General features: G+C 35.5%; 1 protein-coding gene across 3 annotated transcripts in view; it reads left to right on the top strand.

The window, feature by feature from the left end:
* LOC145673146 (myb-related protein A-like) overlaps nucleotides 1-22,075 on the top strand; it is a 114,331-nt gene that overhangs the window by 80,190 nt on the left and 12,066 nt on the right. For 2 of the 3 annotated variants that reach the window (XM_081742569.1, XM_081742567.1), the window contains exons 8-11: nucleotides 4,912-5,126; nucleotides 9,157-9,270; nucleotides 14,817-15,164; nucleotides 17,986-18,123. In XM_081742569.1, coding sequence (XP_081598695.1) covers nucleotides 4,912-5,126; nucleotides 9,157-9,270; nucleotides 14,817-15,164; nucleotides 17,986-18,123 — 815 coding nt within the window. The remainder of the gene's footprint in view (nucleotides 1-4,911; nucleotides 5,127-9,156; nucleotides 9,271-14,816; nucleotides 15,165-17,985; nucleotides 18,124-22,075) is intronic. The other variant, XM_081742568.1, reaches the window with a different exon arrangement.

Below are 22,075 nucleotides of genomic sequence, written 5' to 3'. Positions count from 1 at the left end.
ATACATACAGGGTGTTACATAAATACGTCACAATATTTTGGGAACATATTCCTAACATCAAAATAAGAAGAAAAAAATAGATGGTTTCGGAGTTATAGGATGCCGAAAACGTGAAATAAGTGAACTTTGAAAGTTCATAGCTCCACTACTAAGGAACCTATCGTAGTCGGGTCAAGACAGCACTAAGGAACTGGTATATGAACTATCCAAATATCCATGTTTAAGAATGCTGCAGTGCTTGCACACCAATTTTTAGAGAGATAGGTGGAGAGTGATCAAGTACTCCCAAACAGCCTCTCTAAAAATGATTGTGCAAGTTCCGGAAGTTCTGAAAGATAGATATTTGAATATTTTACATACCAGTTCCTCAGTGATATCTTAACCCGACTATGATAGATCCTATAGTAGTGAGCTATGAACTTTTAAAGTTCACTTATTTCACGTTTTCGGCATCCTATAATTCCGAAACTATCCACTTTCGAACACAATAACACCCTGTATATACAAATTAATACAATAGTACATAATTTTCTTATTACTTTCTTCGCAGAAAGTTCTCGCCAAATTCCCACCTCTATACGTACATAATTATATTCTTGCAACTTCAATGAACCTTACTCGGAAATACTTCTTTTTTTCTATCTCCAGTTACGGGATTTATTTGTGTAAGTAATTGTAATGTGCTTCTTCTGTAACTTCTTAAAATTGCTAAATTGGATACATTTGTTGGATCCTATCCTTGAAGAATTAATAGAACGTAAATCCTCGGAAATGTTAGTTTTTGTTAAAGACATTAAGAAATACCAGAATACTCTTGATCACTTTTTACACTTCAGCTGAACTTTTTCGCAGAAAACGTGTGATGCGCCGCTTAAATGTTTACTTCCTGTGAAGAAAATAATGAAAATCATTGATTGCTTTCTACCCTTCAATACAAGGTCGTATTGAAAAAATACGTTCTGTTAAATATTGATACCGAGTTTGTGAACTTTGTCAATCTGTGCGTAGCAATTTGAATGAAACCATAAACTATTATATATTTATTTATAAGTATAGATTGTGGAGATACGACTTTGAAAGAGATTGAAAAAGGAAGCTTTGAGGAAGATTGCTGCCAAATTTGATATAAGCAATACTTTATTCCTTATAGGACTATTATCTCTAATTTTTTATACTATTCTGTGAATGGGGTACTATATATTTAAATACAAAATAATTACGACGACTTCGCGTGTGTCACTTGTTTTGGTACATGCAATCCCAAGTTCGGTTTCAGATATTATGTAACTAATATTTATTCATTATTTCCTTTACCTTATATTGTAACCCCATTCAGTAGCCTGTGTCCCTCATTGCTGGTCTTACGGGAAAGGGGGCATAATGTAGAAATTACAGGTGTAGTCGACAATATCAATCCCCCCCCCCCCCCTTAACGAATAAGTTAACATAGAACAAGCCAATTAGTAGAAAATTTAGATTAATCGAATACGGTATAAACATATGTAATATTTGAAGAGTTTGAAAAATAGCAAAGAATTTATTTTAGACAGCGCTAATGATAATGGAAAACATCAACAACTTTCTCGGTGTCATGCTTTCCAAATGCTATTTTTCCGAAGTACTCTTAACTCATAACGATATCACTTACTCTTTCACGAATTTAATAATAATAATAATAATAATAATAATAATAATAATAATAATAATAATGATAATAATAATAATAATAATAATGGGCACGGTGGCTCAGCGATAAAACAATTCATCTCTGGTGCGAGGGTCCTTGGTTCGGTCCCAGGGCGCCGTGTGTTTTTTTTATAGCTAACATAATATCTACGAGCTTGTCTCGTTTCCTCTCATATTCTCATTCCACCAATTTTATTATCATTCATTTTTATTAATCACACGTCTCTTTTAGTATGCAGGACGTAAAGCTAGAAATTTCATGTCATTTGCTTCCCGAATATTACATAATCTAATTATTGTAAGGTTGAACAAAACATGGCGTCCACTACATAAGTTTAACATCTGAATAATAATAAGTGACGCACATTTTTAATGTCATATTGCCACTTCTCCACTATGAATACAGCTAATTTGATCGTAGCAGGACTAATGAACAAAAAGGCTCTCTTCATATAAAAGTTTTATATATAACATACTTATGTGTAACAAAAGAGGATAAAGTAAACATATCTTTCTTCATAGTTTCATGTTACAAATTCCTATTATCCTCATATATTTCTCATTTCATTGGCTTTTATTTATTTTTCCGTGTTGAACACAAATGTACAAAAACTCCAATCTTGGGCACAGTATTAACACATCACTCAATAAGTCGTAGGATGCCTAATAAAACAACTTGTTTTTACGCAAAATTCGACTTTATTCATTAACACAGTCTCTTCCCAGAGTGATCCATTCATTCCGACGCTTTTTTTTTTTTTAAAGACCGATTTATCTTTGGCTTCAAAGTAGGCTTCAGTTTCGGCTACCACTTCTTTATTGGAGTCAAATATCTTACCCTGGAGCATTCGTTTTAGGTCTGCAAACAGGTACTAGTCGCTGGGAGCTAGACCCGAATAGTACGGTAGATGGGGAAGCAATTCAAAATGTAATTTGTACAATTTTGCCATCGTTGCGATCAACTTGTGACACGGTGCATTGTTTTGGTGAAGGAGCACCATTTTCTTCTTTATTTGGGGTCTTTTTTTTTTTGCAGTTTTTTCGTTCAAACGCACCACTAACGTTGTATAATTATTCACTGTTGATGTTTCTTCCTTTCTCTGGGTAATCAATGAATAAAATATCCGTGCACATCCCAAAATACGGAGGCCAAAACCTTACCAGCTAACGCGGTATTTCCGTTTTTGGGTTGCTTTGGGTAGCTTTTGTCGGTTACTGTCCCCTCAGCTGACGTCGTTGTTTCTGGTCGACAGTGAGCAAACGCGGTGCCTAGTTCGAACAGAGCTTTCTCATGAACAAATGTTCATGTAAAATTGTGAACACACTCCTGATATCTTCAAGGTATCAGCTATCTCACGCAACTTCACTTTACGATCGGACAAAACTATTTTGTGGACTTCTATGTTTTTGGAACAATACCGAATTCGGGTGTTGTGGTTTCGTCCTTCCAGTCTGTTACGGCTCTCTAAGGGTACCCACTCACAATTCAAACCACAATCAAATTGCTAAAACTTCCATCAAATATATGGGTTGTTATATTCTCAAATGAAAAATACTGGTCATATCAGGTAGACAAATATTTGAGATAATAAGTAAATCGAAGTGATTCGACGAAATTCTTTAAGGCAAAAATAATAATAATAATAATACGGAACTTTCACTTCAGAGCCCTATCCCTGAATTCAAATGATCATCACTCAGACCAACAGACTCCTACAATTTCTTAGACTCAACCGATCCGTCATTCCCTCACAGTTTTATCTGACGCCTACCTCTATCAGGAAAGTCTGACTACAAGTTTCCGTCCATAAATATGAGAGATCCTGTTGTCAATGGACATCACTTAGTCCAATGACTGATTCTCTTTCTCTAAAGAGAAAACCATCACTTAGGTTTTCTCTGGCCTAGCGAAAAAAAAAAAAAAAAAAAAAAAAAAAAAAAAAAAAAAAAAACCTAAAGAAAAAACCTTAAGTGTTTTCTGCCTCTTGAGGTTAAAAAAAAATATATAACCTACTTCTTCTCACTAGAAGATAACGGGAATCACTTTCCCAATAAGCTATCATTTAAGCTTATAACCTGACTAGCTAAATGTCCTCAAACTTGGTCATCACTCAGACCGAAGGAAATTACGTATTCCTTGCTCTAGCCATCACTTGGGCCAGTCCCTACTATTTTCATTAAAATATCAGAAAATTCTAACGCCATCACTCAGGCTCCAGAGAAATCATTTATTCTCTGTCATCGGTCATCATTCAGACCGTTCCCTACAAGATAGGAAAGTTAAAAGGAAAAAAAAAAAAAGGCAGGACCTTAATAACGTAGAATGGCTCTAACAGCCGTAGTCATCCAGCAGTATTCCCTATGCGGCGAGAGGCTTCCTTTTATATGGTCGATGACCCTTCCCCTTTTTAGTTTACTTAATTTTATTTTCGCTTAAAAATCCGCAAAAAAGTCTTTCGAAAAACGAGCAACCGTCACAAGCCTCTGGAAAATTCCATCGATCACTATAAGAAAATCTATATAGAAAAAACTTGAATGTTGAGTTCGTTAAATAAAGCTGAAAAGAAATCCAAGCAAGAATACACAGCTTAAGCAGATATACACATACAAATAAGCAATAACCAAGATGAAATTATAAATATATATATATATAACACATAATACGTATATATGTAATTAAATATATGTCTGGCCAGACTTACCTTTATCTACAACAACATTATATACACTTGTAGGCTAATTATTTATTCACAAAGAATAATAATAATAATAATAATAAATAAACAGTAAGGGCGAACCCTCGTCCTTACACGGGTGTCCAGAGCGTTCAGTATCATCGGTGTTTGTACGGCCTCATTTAAATTGAGCAAACCACTTCTCCGCATATATACAAATGGTAACTCCTATACCATTTGTCTCAATGGAACAGAATCCGAACAACACTTGTCAAACCACTGCTTTGCTTGAGCGGTATTTATCCTCCATTAAAAGGCAATGTTTTATCAACACATTACGTCACTAGAACCACTGTAACTTGTGAACTTAACGTCAGATTGTTGTAAAATCGTGACGTGTATCATTTGAAGGTTAGTACTTCCTAATTATTGTATGAATTTCCGAATAGTGGCGACATCTGTGTCATTCTATGAACTTAAGTGATGTGTTAAGTATAAAAAAACATTTTGATTTTAGAGTATATTGTATCATTGTCATACTTTATTCCAGACTATCGCTTTGATGGGAACGCAATCCAAAGCTTGAAGGATGAGATGTCTGTCAGTGGACTTATTCCCATTACTCATTCACTTGTGGTATCTGGGAAATTAAGTACACCACCAATATTACGACGGGGATTCAAAAGACGGAAGAAAGATGGAACAGTAGATATTAATGAAAATCCCTTTATGTTGCCCACATTGCCAAACATTACACCTGAAAAGGTTAGTATTTTTTTCTATATTCAAAAAAGAAATTGGAAATTAATTTTATAAAATTAGAGGCTGAAGATGGTCTTATACGAAGCTGAGCATCAAATCTGAAGTAGTTAAATGGTTGTGACACTGCGTTTTCATTTTATTAGTTTCAAAATACGACATTTAGAAGCGTTATTTAATTGTCAGATTGATTAACCAGAGGCGTTTGAAGGATATTCGTTAGTGTCATCTAAAAAGAGACCTTGACTGAGTCATCTTTCGGGGCCGCGGTGGCTTAGTGATATAGTTCACCTGTGGTGTATGGGGTCCTTAGTTCGATCCCACTTCGCGCCAAGTAAGTCTTGTGGTGACAAATTTCATGTGCGTGGGTTTTCTCGGGACTCTCCCACTTTCTTCATTCCACCATTTCATTCATTTATCATCACCACCGTCTTCTTTAGCCTAGCCGGCATAATCATGGGACATAAAACTTAAAGATTTGAGTCATCTTACCATCTATCGCGTGGCAGTAATGTTAAACTAGTTTACAAAGTGCAGAGATTTTTCTTTTTTTAAATTTTAATTTCTTTCCTCTTAAGATGTAATAAATTGCAATAGTAAGGAGTGCGATTTAAGTTAAGGTTACTGGCAAAAAGCACGCATAAAACGAAAGTCACTCGTTCGATCTCAATGAAATTTTCACCCTTTGCTTGTCATAGTATATCACGAGTGTATGCTAAGTGTGAGCGCGTAACTATAAACGGGAAGCGAATGACAGTCGAACAGGGCAAGGCTGTCTGCGAGCGGCTTATCCAATTCTACGAGAACCAGTGCACATGTGACTTTACGGCTGCTTTAAACCATTTTAAGTGTGAATATCCTTATAGTACAGTGCATAGAATGTTGAAAAATTATGTGGAGACTGGTTAAGCATCACGAAAAAAGAAATCTGGTTGCTCAATTTCAAAATGTAGACAAGAAGTGAGGAGTTCGATTAGACGAGAACTCTTGAAGAACCCTAACTTGTCAAATCGTTTTTTAGGACAAAAATATCAAATTTCTGAATTCAGTGTAAGGAAGATCAAGAAAGAATACGGATTCAAGGTTAAAACATGTAAAAGTGCACCATTTTATACAGACGAACAGAAGAAGCCCGCTAAGATCAACTGCCGCAAACTCTCCGATAAGAAGTTCCCAAACAAGATTGTGATCATGGATGATGAAACTTACTATTACCAAAACTTAGCGTTTGCACCTGTTTCCAAGTATGTATGATACATTGGTAAACGTCAAGTTAATCCTAGCAAGTTCGTGAAACCTAAAGACAGGTATATGAAAAAAGTTTTTGACCTGGCAAGCGATCGCGGCAAACGGTAAAATTTCATCTGCTCTTGCTCGAAGTGGGACAATCAACGGTGACCAGTATTTAGAGTACACTGAAAAGGTTTTGTCTCTATGGATACAAAAAGAGTTCACCGGACATGACATTGTGTTTTAGCTCGATATGGCATCCTCGCATTATGTGAAAAAAGTGCGAGACGCGCTTTCTGATGCTGGTATTGGGTTTGTCGGTAAAAACGAGAACCGCCAGAACTTCCTCAGGCTAGAAACATTGAGCATTTTTGGGCTCTAGTTAAACACGAAATGGCTAAAAAGCTTACTTTCATCAAGGATGTGAAAGATATGCAAAAGAAAGTGGTCGAAAGTATCAAAAGAAGTGGCAAAAATAGTGGACAAGCGCTTTTCCGGAAGTTCCGGTTCTAGCTTCGAGAAATCGACCGCAAGGGTGTCTACAGCGTCAAATAGTAAACTACTTCTCTCTTCAGATATCATTTGTTTATTATATTAAAATGTATTGTGATTTCTCAACAAATAAAAAAGTTATTACAAAAATTCAAAGTTCCCTTAACTTAAATCGCACTCCTTAGTAGAGCACATAGTGTTACTACATTGTGCTTCGATAAATGATAGAGAATAAAGCGGTTCTCTCTCTCTGAAAGCGAGAGGGGGAAGTACGCGTTAAAAAATGGAAGAAACCAGAGGAACATAGCCTCTATATAATGTTACAGTTTGTTCTAACAGAAATGGATTGGGTTATTTAACCTTAAACCGGAAATAATTTTTTTTAAAAATTGTAATATACTTGCATGATGTAAATACAACGGTAAAAGGAGGGAGGAATATTGAGACAAACTACTCTCCAGTTATTTTGAGAACCATTTAAAAAGTAGTAAGGTATGGCAGGTTTCCTGTTTGTGTAAGGAGATATAGGTAGGTACTACAAAGAGAAATATCGTCAGTGGAGTTAAGTGAATTTGAGAGACGTAAAAGTTGGGCAGTCAGCCTCGGAGTTTTCACATCTAAAATATAAGATAGATCATTACATAATAAGAACTATAAAGTTTTATGTAAATCTGACTGTTGTATTGAACTGGGTTTAAATAATAACAAGGAATCCAGTTTTAAATTTAAATATGGGGCATTTGGACAAAAACTGGATTTCAACTATACTTTTTTTTTTTTTTTTAAACTAAAAGTAGGAGTGCCAGTGGTCTTGTTGTTGGCAACTCTGATTCCAAGCAATATGGCAGGAAGAGGACAACTGCAAAGCTATAGGACACGCCCTATGTGTAATTACCAATCACATATTTAAGTTTTTACACTCAGGACTAGCCATTGTTTTTACCCGTAGTTACCGTGCTTTGTATTTTTTTTTTTTTTTTTTTTTTTTTTTTTCATATTAATTGACAAGTTATATTAAAATGCTATGTTGAATACTTTGAATGAAAGGATGGTAAAGTTTTTTCTTTCGTTCATTCGTTATGAATTTAAGCAACCATCCGTGTATAGTAATCCGAGTATACTTGTCACATTTAAATTTTCATCTGGCAAAGGAGACCAGTGCTCCGGTAATTTATAGAGTTAGAAAATGAATTTTTCATGAGTTTGCTGAACTTCTTCGTTAATAACTATATACCACTGGGTAATAAATCACTAGGTAACGAAATGATGTCATGTTAACTAACTTCTACAGATAGTTTTCCAAGCCGTCCAATACATTCAAACACGCGTAGATGTTTTCATCAGTCGGGACAATGCAACACAGCATGAACAACGTGGAAAAGCGCTGATGCTCCATTAGAGAAATTGCAGCGTTAAATTTTATCAGGTGAATTATGTATGGATATTATGTATGAATTATGTATGGAATTATCTTAAAAAAATGGATAAGTACATAAGAATTCTCATAAAACACATTTCCCTTTTTGTTACCATTATATCCAAGAGTAAATACAAGTAATGAAAAAATTCTTGTGTTTGATCATCAGAAACACAGATGGACATTACAGCGCATAGTACCCAACATCAGGATTCAGCGCTCTTTGCCAACATTCTTGCAGCTGTGCAATGGTCTGGCGATAAAATTCGGGGTCTTGGACGCAAGGATGTCCGTGAATGCGTGCCGTAGCTCTACCTCATTGTCGAAGGATTTCCTATGAAGGTGGTTATCTAGGAAATATAACGGTTGAAATTTTGTGGCGCTAGGTGCGGCGAGTACGGTGGGTGGCAGTATCTCCCAGCCAACTTTCCGAATGATATCCTTGGTCATCATTGTCACGTGTGATCTCACATTCTCGTGAATCCTTGTGATTAACCAACGTGGCTCCTGCTGCAGGTGATGGTGTGGCCTGATGGTAGGAACTCATAATGCACAGCTTGTTGACTAGTTCACCAGACATTGAGATCTCTCTTTTCAAGGCCCTTTTTATCGGTCTACTGTGAGGTTCATCATAAAGCAATCTCCCAACCTAAGCTTCTGGAACTAATGCCTCTTGGTGCGTTCGTCCTCGGCTTCCTTCTCAAATGCCTGACATGTTCGACGACTTGATGTGGATACTGACAGGCTCACCTTGAAATCGTACAGCTAACAGCAGCGAACAAGCTACTACTTCCTCTATTTCTCTTCTATACTGGACGAGATGTTATAGCTGTGTATTCACAACATGCTTGTATTGACTCAGATCAATAGTCACACTAATCCCTTTCTAATTTACAGGCTCGAAATTACGGTTTATTTATATCTTCGGATATGCCTACAATAAAACAGGAGCCTCCCAATACACCAGTGAAAGGAACACCAATTAAGCAGTTGCCGTTTAGTCCATCACAGGTAAGTTGGTATTTCTTCTTTATTCTTGACATAACAGTGATAATCATTACGATGTGTTGTTTAAAATTTAAAAAAAAAAAAAAAAATGTTTATTGCTAATTAAAAGCCCATGCATTGTAGTCTAGTATGAGAGTTGTGAAGAAAAATGAGGAAACGAACTTAGGGAAGTGAGTGCTTTACCAAGTGGAACAATTTCAATAAAAGTTAATCCAAAACTGAGTGTTCGGGATGTAAAAGTCGTAGGAAATGAAACGTCCAAGCAAATGGATGTTCTGTTAAACACAAAGGGAAATCAGAATAGGTCGTGCACTTCTAACTTTACAGTATATTGTGCGTCATAAATGATCCTTGAATTCTAGCTTCGTTCCTTTGCTTCCTTCAACTATAATTCTTTCTGCAGTGTCATCTCCAATTACAGATTGACATTCAAGTACTCGTTTTGACTTTTAAGTATCGTGGTTAAAATTTCCCATGTTTTTAGTAGTTTCCTGATTCATTTCATTTGTGCTCCCCTGCTTCCAATTTTCTATATACCCTGAATGATTCACAACCAACTTACATATTGAAGAATTCAGTGACTACTTTTGGATAATCTCTTCATTCGCTTATTTTCTTAATCCCATATCTTTTGATCTGCGTTAGCGATCTTTATCAAAGATATCGCAAAACACTGAAATTAATATTTTCATTCTGCTTTTGTACTATTTTTTCCCCTTTCTTTTCTTTCTTCAAAACTCACTGATGCAAGTCGAAGGGGAAACAGAAATCACCTTGTCATATTGTTTATTCGTCACGATAAAATTATTTCGTAGATGATTATGGATGTAGTTGTCAAAACGTATTCGCATGTAATTGAGATCTAACCGGAAAAGCAGATTTGTAAAAGATTCTTTAGTTTCAACGTATATTGAAGGTAACATATAATAAAGGTTCTGAGAAATGGTTCCAGATGGCTCCAGTTTACAACATTGTGTTGCAGTAATGAAACCTCCACTTGTCTCGAGTCCTGGCTCATTGCCTAATTGTCAAACTCTACCCACCGAGCGAAGTAGCTCAAGTGGTAGAGCGTTGGAGTGGAACAGTGGAGATATGATTTTGAAACAATTTCCTACACGCTTAGTAATTATGACAAGTTTGACACACAATACGATTTGTGATCTGCATAACTGAAGATTCGGAAGACTTCTACAGCAACAAATATCACTATTTCAACTAAGGTTTTAGAGAATAGTATGCAGCTTCAGTAATTGTACAGGTACTGGAAACTCATATTGTGCTTTATTGTAATAGGTATAAAATATGTAATGTATATATTAAGGCTCTCATTAGATAACAGCAAAATTAAGTACGTACGTTGCCTTCTATATATATATATATATATATATATATATATATAGATAGATAGATAGATAGATAGATAGATAGATAGATAGATAGATATAGTAAAGTAGTTGTTCTTGATTAATGAAGGGAACTGTAAAATAATAAGGTATTTGAGATCCAAAGATCATACAATACAACAATATAGAATAAGTTACAGAGGCATTAACTTATATCAAGATGTGTTGTGCCATGGTTTGTGGTTAGGTTCTTAACTCTGAAATCAATTGAGCTACAGCATCTTGAATCTTTTAATATAGACTCTGTGTGTGTGGAGTGTCTGACCTTCTGAGCTGAGATATGTAGGTGTTTTTAACCGACTTTAGAAAAACGGACGAGGTTCTCAATTCGATCCGTTTATATATGTAAATATATGCATTGTGCTATGTTCACGCATAAGCCCAAGGTATATAAAATAACAGGTAGCCCCAGTTTGCGTGTAGCGTTCTGATTGGCTCCCTGTCCGTGACGTCTTGTGGAGAAACTTCTGCCCATACCAACTAGCGTAATTGCGTATGCAGTATTTCACGAGTCCTCTTGAACGATACCTCGCGATACCCAAGCATGTTATAAAATAGAGGATGTGTCCATATGTATCTTCATTCTATTAGATAACTGAATTACCGCCATATATGTTGGTTCAGAACATTGCGATTTTCATATGTAGACATGCAGTGTGTGTGTCGTTTATTTTTATTTAAGTCATTGCTTTAGATTTATATTATACAATGGTTACATGCTGCACGTATGGGTGTACAAATAGCAGTGAGAAGAAATTACCCGAAACAACCTTTCACAGGTAAGAAAATCACCAATCATAGGATACGTATGGCTTCACGATTTTGTGGTATGACAGATCCTTGGCGATACCTCCACGTGACGTCACCGACCGCAAAGTAAGTATCTTGAGAAAAATGAGAACAAAGGCTGAATCGAGAGGCCCCTGGCATAAGCCTTCGATACAAGTGCACTTATTGTAATGGTATTTCTTGTTTATTTGAAAGAGACATCTTTTCCGGTTGTTTCACATAAATTTCACGAGGATCGAACCATTGTCTTCCGAGCTAGACCATGAAGCATCTCAATGGATGACACTGTTCATCTCTACGATAATTGTACGATCACACATAATTTCCACATAGGTGCATCAATTTTGTTGATTTACTTTTTGTTTTAAAACAAGTATGTTCTTGCAGTGGTTTCATATCAGTTTCATTAGAGTCTGACGATAGTTCGCTAGACTCCTTTACGGTTGGATGTGTTAATATCGTAACTAACTTACTTCATTGTGTGCATGCTCGCACATAACTTAAACGTGGATGTACTAATTTTGATTATCCTTTTATGATTTCAAAGAGTATACTTTTTCGCAAGTTCCATAGAAGTTTTATCAGGATCTAATGACAGTCTTTGGAATTGGACCGTGGAACTCCTTAACAGCTGATAGTCTTTTTGTCAAACTCTTTTTACCTTAAAGATGAAGATCCTAGTTGTTACATTTTGCGTTGTTCTTCTCAACTATTCTGAATTTTTCTGCACTAACTTGCACCGTAACAATGTCACACTAAATTATTAATGGATTATGTATTAGTTCTTACATAGATTCCATCAAAAAACTGACATTAAGTCTTAAGTAACGAACAGCGAGTAATCCAACTCACATTGCATTGTTCGAATCAGAGTTGGTAAAGCTAGTGTTGATATTCCTTATGTGTTCTTCAGTCTTTGTAAAAGTTATTTTAATTCATTTAGTTATTAAAAAATACAAAACTTCTTTTTACATGTAGAAGCCCTTATATGTTCAGTAAATCTATTAATGATAATGTTTCGTGGAAATTCTGATGTACATCTACCTTTAATCTTGGTTGATCATTATATTGCTTGATGATAAGAAGTATTTTTGCAAATGCATTACTCCACCAAACTGAAAGTTTCTGCGTTTGTGATGCCTGTGTATGATTGATCGAGTCAGTGTTCAGTGACAAAACACAGTTGGTCGCACTAATTGGACGGTGTATCCATCAATTGACCAAGCACCAAAACATTGTTCTGAGATATAGAAGGAAACAAACATGTTACTATTACGATCCAATTATTGGCGCTTGGTCGAATAGCTTTTCCTGAACGTTTAAGCAAATATTAGGGTTTCCAACGGTTTTTTTTTTTTTTTTTTTTAATATATATATATATATATATACATTATTTACATTGTCTCCTACACACTGATGTACAGATCTCGAAAATCGAAAAATGGCGCATGATCAATTGATGCATACCATCGTCCAATTGGGAATTTGCCATGATATCTAATTTGGCGTTAGCTTTCTTTCGTTAAAATGTGTGCATATATATGATGGACTGTTTATAACGAAAGTAATATTCGGAATTCTCTAATCTTTTCGTTCGTAATAAATTTTAATAAGGCCAGTGAACTAACAAGCAACGTACAGAACAAGGCAGGATCAGATCCGACTCAAACTTTGCCCAGAGGACACTTAATAAAAGAGAAGAAAAAATGTGAAATTGGAGCTGCCCCCATCCAGAAACACCGGAGATATGCTCCGCAACATAAAGCACCATGCGACAATATGATATAAGGTAAACTTCGCAAGATACCCCTTTATGTCGAAAACTGAAAGGATGGGCAGCACCAGGATGATAGTAAGATATTTAATATGGTATAACATCGACTTGGCGGCCCTCTTGAAAGCCGCGGTCTTGGATATAGCGTAAGGTATTGAAATGAGAAGCGGGGTGTGTGATATATTAATGTAAGGTAAAATGCAAAGAAAAACAAATGATGTAACCGCGAAAAACATATGTGTAATGGTGTGGACGGAACGAAGTGTGGAAGACTCGCGATAAACAAACGTGTATTCGAAGGACAGAATAATAGGGCAAGACCCCACGACAATGGTACGCGACAAGTAACTGCATCAGTGTCTGTGTATGAAAGTGCATCCACCTTGACAAATTATGCCTTCCGAGGATATTGGTATTCCGTTTGGGACAATGAAAACCACAGTTGCAACCCGCGATACGAGCGCTCGTTTGAAAAAATCCCGATATCCTCGAAAGGCTTAACCTGTCAAGGCGGACGCACTTTCATGCACAGGCACTGTTGCAGTTACTTTTCGCGTACCATTGTCGTGGGGTCTTGTCCTATTATTCTGTCCTTCGAATACACGTTTGTTTTGTCCGAGTCTTTCACACTTCGTCCCGTCCACACCATTACACATGTTTTTCGCGGTTACATCATTAATTTTCCTTTTGCAATTTACCTTACATTGATATATCACACACCCCGCTTCTCATTTCAATACCTTACGCTATATCCAAGATCGCGGCTTTCAAGAGGGTCGCCAAGTCGGTGTTATACCATATCAAATATCTTGATATCCTGGTGCTGCCCATCCTTTCCGTTTTCGACATAAAGGGATATCTTGCGAAGTTTACCTTATATCATATTGTCGCGTGGTGCGTTATGTTGCCGAGCATACCTCCGGTGTTTCTGCATGGGGGCAGCTCCAATTTGGCTTTTTTAACTTTTCTATAATGTGTCCTCTGGGCGAAGTATGAGTCGGATCTGATCCTGCATTGTTCTGTACGTTGCTTGTAAGATACAAAATGGTTTAAACTGTTTTGTATATAATAGTATGTTTTCAACGTGTAAAAAGCGGTGAGTTATTTAGATTCACCTAAGAAGAGAAAATTCTGTGTTTAAGTGGAAGTCAGTAACATCGTAAAACCAAGTATATTATATAGAGTTAAGTACGTCAATTGTTTCTCTAAGTTACACATTCTTGGGCACATTTGACAAAAGATACACATATCTAAGGAATCACAGTAATAAAATATGTAAGAAATAGAAATTTGTGAGGGAGAAAAAAGTAACAATCTTCACTACCAGGAGAAAAACCAAGTAATTGAAATATTGCAGATGTTTATACATTATATCTTATCTTCAGAGGACATGAAGGTGAGTGCGAAAAACTTAAATCAGGAAGCGTACGAGAATTAGGTAAAACACGAATACACGAACCAGGATTTGTTGTAAGGTAAGTTCTATGATTCCGTGTCCTGTACATTATTTTTATTATTATTGTTATTAAATATTTAATTTAATTTACTTATTTTTGTAATAGAATCTTTGCTTCCTTTTTCAGTTTTTAAACAGTCCAAACATATCCTTCGATGTGAGTTTTGCGTCTACTCCAGTGAATTGCGCTCCTCCCACTGCACAGTCAACTCCAATCCAAGAAATTGGTAGAGACGACAAGCTGCGAATGTTCAGCGACAGTCCCCTCTCGACTCCGAATCCTCCAATACCGTCGGCGTCTTCCACATACCAGATAGTGCCTCACAGAGATGGTGAAAAGTCTGGAAACGTCAATTTAGAACATCGCACACCAAAACTGCGACGAACTCTTTCAGATACAACTCCACGAACGCCAACTCCCTTCAAGAATGCTCTTGCGGAACTGGAGAAGAAGAGTGGACCTCTGAAATACATGGTGAGTGTTTGATGAATGGTGATTTGTGGAATTTAGCTTTTTTGTGTTGATGAAGGAAATGTATATTTTAAGTTAGATCACAATCTAGTTTTATAGTAACTTAAAAATTGGTATCTGGCGTTACTTTAAAAAGTAAGAACATGTTTCACGAATTAGGATCAGGATGATAAATATCAAATGCGCTTAAGAAAATAATGCTTTTCATCAAACAGGTTTTACACTATACAAAATATTTTGTATTACGTAAATAGTGTTACAGTAAGTGCACTAAGATAGATATTATTGCTCTAAAGCGTTACTAAATGAGTTGAAATTATTAGATTTTGTCCGAGTTAGATCAAGTGATAATGATGACTCAACACTTACCATGTTTCTAAGAGTAGATTTAGAGAGATAATTATTAAAAAACAAGGACGGGTCAATAAGTAACTCAGTTTTTTCATGCCAAATTATACTGACTTGGGACATGGAAATTGAAAGAAGTACTTTGATGTTCGCACTTTTTTCGGTAGTTGTTCGATTAGGTGTACCTGTAGGACAGAAGCGTGAACTACAGAGTAAAGATGGCGCGTGCTTTAAAAGTAGTCTACATTTGAAGTGCACAGAGGTGTGGTTCGTTTTGCGAGGTGAAGAGCAGAGAGGTGGTGTTTTGTTTGTTTTTTTTTAATAGAGGCGAAAGGACGAATACTCATTGAAATTCACGAGGAAGTTGTGTTCGTGTATAGAGAAGACTGGACCGTAACAATATATCCAGGTGATGAAATTCCTTGAAGGCCGAATGAACCTTACAGGTTTGCCACGTGCCGAACATCCAGTAGCAGAACCTAGTGAACAGAATATCAGGCCCATTAAAAAAGTTTGTAATAACCGGAGAATTCCTTCGTTGAACATTGTCTAATAGGTTTAATAGTGGTGCATGACAAACTGAAAATTCGTAAAATAGTTGTGCACAGATAGCTATATTCAAGACTGATTTCTATGAACTAGATATTTTGAAATCTATGCCACGATGAGAGAAAAGTGATGAGATATTTGGTGGCTATGTTGAAAAGTAGCTTAAATTTAAGCCTTTATTTGCGTATATTCTTGATGCTATTACTTATTCACTTCTAGATAAATTGTGCATTACGTGTTGACAAGTGATGCGTGTATTAGGGTAAAAGAAGTGTTTGAAAACAAGCTTGCAGACAAATTAGGTGGTATATTTCCAAAATAACACTATCTTCATAACTCCGACATCTTCATGTGTAATTCCTCCTTCACATAAGTGATTGTGATGCTAATTGTATTACAGAAGGACTTAAAGACTTCTCGCTACGCTCACGTCTACCTTTTTGAATATAGTGAATAACTTAGACAATATATATTTGCAAAATGCCGTTGCAAAATAAATTTGAGTGTCATTTATGAAGTCTTCAGATGTCAGGTGTATAACAAAAGGTTTGGAGACAGTTATTAGTTTATTTAATAGCTTTTTCTAGATAGTGCCTGGCTCACTTTGTTTTATATTCTTCATTTCCTTTAAATTTTCTCTACATTTCAAAAAATTGGAAGTGAGATTAGTGAAGGACCTTAAGATTCAGATTTAATCACAGATTATTATTGTTGGTTACGTGTCTGAGACATTTGCGTGATATGGAAGTTCCATTTTAGATCTTACGTTGTCATCTTACCAGGTATTTTGATTCTTGTCAATACTGTTTTGTGAAGGAAATGTAGTTGAAGAAATTAGATATGTCAACTAATATTTTCGATATGCTGACTAATTTACTAATTTATAAACATGGTTTGCTTAGAGTTAACGTCCAAACAGTACTTTGAGAGACAGACTTTGAGAGACTTGGATGTCCATTTTGACATGGGATCCGAACCATATGAATAGTTTCAGAATTGAATGTAGAACCACAATACATACTAACGTATGACTGTTCTCGGGAGCTCTTAGTTTGTAGATAATTTGGTTGTAAGTCTAGATAACAATATTTACTTAAATTTGTTTGGTCGGTGTTTTGAATTAAATTTTTGCATGTTTGTTCCTTTGATTTTACACATCTAAGTTGTATGACAAAAAATGGAACCAGGATTCGATTCCGGGTTCAGTCATACTTTCTCATTCTTCAATTTCTGTAAATTTTCATGAGTAGAGGATATGGTGTAGGGGTAGAAAATGATTGTCTTTTCCATTTCTCATATAAAACTGTTTCTTCCATTATACATTATATTTTTGTTGAATTTCTTAAAATAGGAAACAGTCCAGAGAGTCCTAAACTATGAGTTTCAGTGTTCTTGTTGAGGTTCATTAGCGGAACACGAAGCTTGACAATACACAAGTCTAGTTTGATCTAGTCGAAGATACCTACAGTTGGAGCTTTACTATACAAGTTAATATTTTTAATGTTTCGTGCTTTGATACAGGGTGCGAAATCTGGAGAAATGGGAAGAATTCACCCCAATTTAATATTTTTGGTATAAAATTCACTCCAGTAATAAACCACGGGGGTGAATAAAGTGATACTATTATCAGAAGTTTGTAAATTAATTACAGTTTTTCATATTTAATTAACATGCATTTCATATGTAAATAACGAGTTAGTGGTATCCGTAATCTTAAGTAGATTAATAGTTGTGAATATTTACATGTATGAACACTATATCGAAGCATTCCAGTGGAAAGATTTTATTTATTTATTTACTATTATATATTCCGTCCTTCCTCCACTTCAACTGTTACGATTTCGCACCCTACTTTGAATAAAAAGATTTTTCTTAGCTCTAATTATTTGTGAAAAGTAGTTATTATCAAGTATTTTTCTTTTAAAAGCCGCAGACTCCAACAAGATTGGTCGAAGATTTGACTGAAATCATCAAGAAGGATCAAGATCTTTCAGATTGTCATTATGAGACTGACACTTCAAGTGTACTATACCCAAGTCAACAAGTAAGATATTTCTTTCCTAAGGTAACGGTGTCTTTCCAATAGTAAAACTACTAACCTTTAATCATCTTGAATATAATGCTTTTCTTTCATTTGAGCTCCATTGTAGTAGTTAATCTTAGTATTATTACAGACCTCTGTTGCCGCCTGTCTTTCTGGCTCGAGGAGTTCATGTAATGTTTCAGCTCAGCGAGAATCAAACCTAGTTACCGTGCTCAATATTCGATAACGAATGTTTGTCTAGATCTTAGCTAATGGACGCTATAAAATACATATGTGTAAATAAAAATGGTACTAACCTTGTATCCGTTCAGAAACAGGGTGCCCACAGTCAGGAAATGTCAGGGATCTCCAAATTTGTCTGGAAAATAGCTAAGTATGAGGTCAAAAGGTGGGGAAAAGTACAAAATGTACCATTGGATCAAGAAAACTTTTTCTCATAGGCTTGCATGTTGTGTGTACGTGGATTGGCGATCACAGGGTTACCTGGGCTAAAGTAAGTCTGGCGTTGGATCCATTTTCCTGTGCCAGACTTTAAAATTTATTTGGTATCTGTGAACAATGAAACTAGTGATTTGTCAGCTACTAATTATTATTAACAATAAGTTGATCCCAGGTATTCTGTTGAATGAAAATTACAAGTAAAAAGACAAAGCTCAATGCAGTGGCTGGAACCAACTGTTAATCCTGAATTTGTGAATGTATGAACGACAAATGTTTTTTTAAAAAAATGCGTTTAGGCAAAGTCAGAAAATTTAACTTTACAAATATTATGGGCACCTTGAAAAAAATCTTTATTAAATAATTTCAATAGTTTCAGCTACATTCATCAGTAATTTCTTGAACTCGTACATTGAATCTATCGTAAATTTTCTCATCTAAGAATTATCTCGTAAGAAGAAAACGTCATTACTTGGAAACTTGAAAAAAATACGAAACACCAGAGAACTGTAAAATCTTGTGCACCTCTTCTGTGAAAAGTTATGTAACGATTATCTATTAAAACTAAGTTGTTAGCTGCCTGTGAAAAAGACTGCTGAAAACAAAACAAAAATTTTAATACATTCTCATTGAATCAAAACCGTCTTGAAATGTGAATCATAACCTTCAAATATTGACACTGAATTTGTGACCATGATTAACTTGTGCTTGGAAAATTCAGAGATTCACATGTGTGTGTCGAGCACAAGGGAATGTTATTCACAAAAATGGGATGATAACGAGTTATAACGACACTTCTTTTGCAGAAATTACCGATACGGTGGTAGAACAAATGACTAATGATCACCGCACGACATCACTGTTTATATATGATGAAGCTTCACACTTTGCTTACTGTGATTAAGAAAACAAAAATCCTCTGTGGACTTGTTAATTTTCTCTGTTAATTTTAGAAAGCAAATAAAAATAATGTTCTTTAAATTTACTTTTACAAAGCCCTTTCTGTCATATATTTCGCTTTTAGAAAATTTGAACAAGAGTCTTCCAAAATTAGCAGAGGAAATTAACGAATCCACAGAAGAGAAGGCTTTTTACTCAATCACATCAAGCAGAGTGTGAAGATCCATCATTTATAAATAACGGCTTTAAAAAAATAAGCGGCACGGTGATCGCTAGTTATTTTTTCCACCAACGTACGGAAAATTTCAGCTAAAGAGGAAGTGTGGCAAGTCGTTATCGTCACATTTTTGTGAGTAACATTCCCTTGTTCTCCACATACATGATAATTCAAAAATTCCATTGAATTTTCCAAGCCACAAACTCAGTTTCAACATTTGAAGGTTACGATTTACATTTCAAGACGACGTTTGTAGTTCAGTGAGGATGTATTAAGGGGGCAGACTACTAAATATTTTTGAAAAACTAATAATTGTTCTTTTGCCTGTTTTTCGTAAGTGGAAAGAGGTAATAAAATGTAACTTACCACAATAATAGATAATATTATTCTACACCTGAAAATACGAATCGGAAGAATTTTCAGTGTTGCCATCCATAGAAATTACAGTGTGACCAGAATTTGAATTACCCAAAAATCTAGGTAAAGGCAGCGACTAGAAAAATGAACTCAACGGTACTTGATGACTTATCATGTTGTCTATGTTTCTTGTTTACTACTTTCTAAATTATGCTTCTATTTATTTTCTAATAACTTATTTATTTTGTAATAATTTATGCAAGGTTTATAAAATAAATAGAAACATTATTTAGAAAGTAGTAAATAAGGAACATAGACAGCATGACAAGTCATCAATTACCGTTGAGTTCATTTTTCTAATCGCTGCCTTTACCTAGATTTTTGAGTAATTCAAATTCTGGTCACACTAAGTTCTATGGATGGCAACACTGGAAATTCTTCCGATTCGTATTTTCGGGTGTAGAATAATATTATCTATTATTGTGGTAAGTTACATTTTATTATCTCTTTCCACTTACGAAAAACGGGCAAAAAAAAAATATTAGTTTTTGAAAATGTTTAGTAGTCTGCAGCCTTAAAGGGTTTTTATCAGTATCTTCATCCACAGGCAGCTTACTACCAAGTTTTAATAGGTAGTGGTTACATAAAAATTTTCACGGAAGAGATGTCCAAGATTTTGTAGTTCTCTGGTGTTTCGGAATTTTTTTCAACAAGTTTCCAAGTAACTATGTTTTCGTCTTATGAGATAATTCTTAGATGAGAGGGTTTATAGTGGATTTAGCGTAAGAGTTCAAGAAGTTACTGATGAAAGTAGCGGAGACTGGATAAATTATTTAATGGATATAAAGTTAGTATTATCTTTATTTATTGTTTGTCTACATCATTTTGATCCTTAGAAGAACGTAATACAGGCCTTGTTACTGTGCACGCTTTCGGTTAACGTGACACTTGGTTCGATTCCCGGTGGGAGAGCTTTAAAATCTTGAACGCATTACTGTGGTTCCGAGTTTACCTTAAGCTACAAGCCCACGTCTTATGTATCTTCGGTGCTGTAAAGGGACGCTAATCTTGAGTAAACAAACAAAAATGTAGCGAACATGTTATTATTTCAGTTCCTTCAGTTGAACAGCACTTAAATTGTTTAATAATAATCTCTTACTATTGAGTGTGTCAAGCATGAGATCAAGCCTTTCAATAGAAAGTAGTTATAATTTAGAAACTAACAATAGCATGGCAAGATTGTAATATAGTTTAACTCAAGGCAGGTATCTGTACGTGACGTTTTCTTCGTCATACCGGGTGGGTCCTTCACTGCAGACTGACTGACTGCCCTGCTAAACGAAAAGGCCTTATCTCCATTTCACATACTTTCGAGAAAATAAGCAAAACGCGTTTTGGCTTAGGCTGTACGTTCAAATTTGTTATATTTCAGTAAAACTTTATTAAATATATTTTCACGATTTAAAATTTGTGTGGTAATACAGTTAAATATTTTTGCTTATGAGTTGCCACTTAAGGTCTTTTTGCTTACTTTCAGTTACAGTTTTGAACATAAGGTAAACACTCATGACGTCATTACTCCCTACCTATTGGTCAAACCACGTCAATTTCACTTTAGATAGATGCAGAATTGTACTACGAACATTCCCATACCAATATCTCGATTTTCGAAAAATGTGGAATTAAGGTCTTTTCGCGTAGCACGGCAGCTTAGATACGCTTAGAAGTTAAGTATAATAGTACTAATCCAGGTTGAAACATAATCATATATGCTTCTGGTAGGAAGGGGGAGAGGGCTATGTGACTCAGTGATAGAGCATTGATCCAAGGGGTCCGTGGTTCAATCCCAGGCCATTTCAGTATGGTAAACAACAGTGTGCCCTTGGGATCTCGTGTCCTCCCACAGTCTCATTCTACAATCATTCATTTTCATTAAGAGGCCTCATCCCGGCGAAATTAAAATACCGCTAATTTTACAGTAATTATGTGATATCTTCAAATAGATAAAAGATAATCGAAATGTGGAACAAGAGCGCCCTAGACAATATAATTTTACATGAG

The sequence above is a fragment of the Thermobia domestica genome, chromosome 16, assembly GCF_964235325.1.
Source record: "Thermobia domestica chromosome 16, izTheDome1.hap1.1, whole genome shotgun sequence".
In the NCBI taxonomy this organism is placed as follows: Eukaryota; Metazoa; Arthropoda; class Insecta; order Zygentoma; family Lepismatidae; genus Thermobia; species Thermobia domestica.
This window is presented reverse-complemented; position numbering and strand designations above follow the sequence as displayed.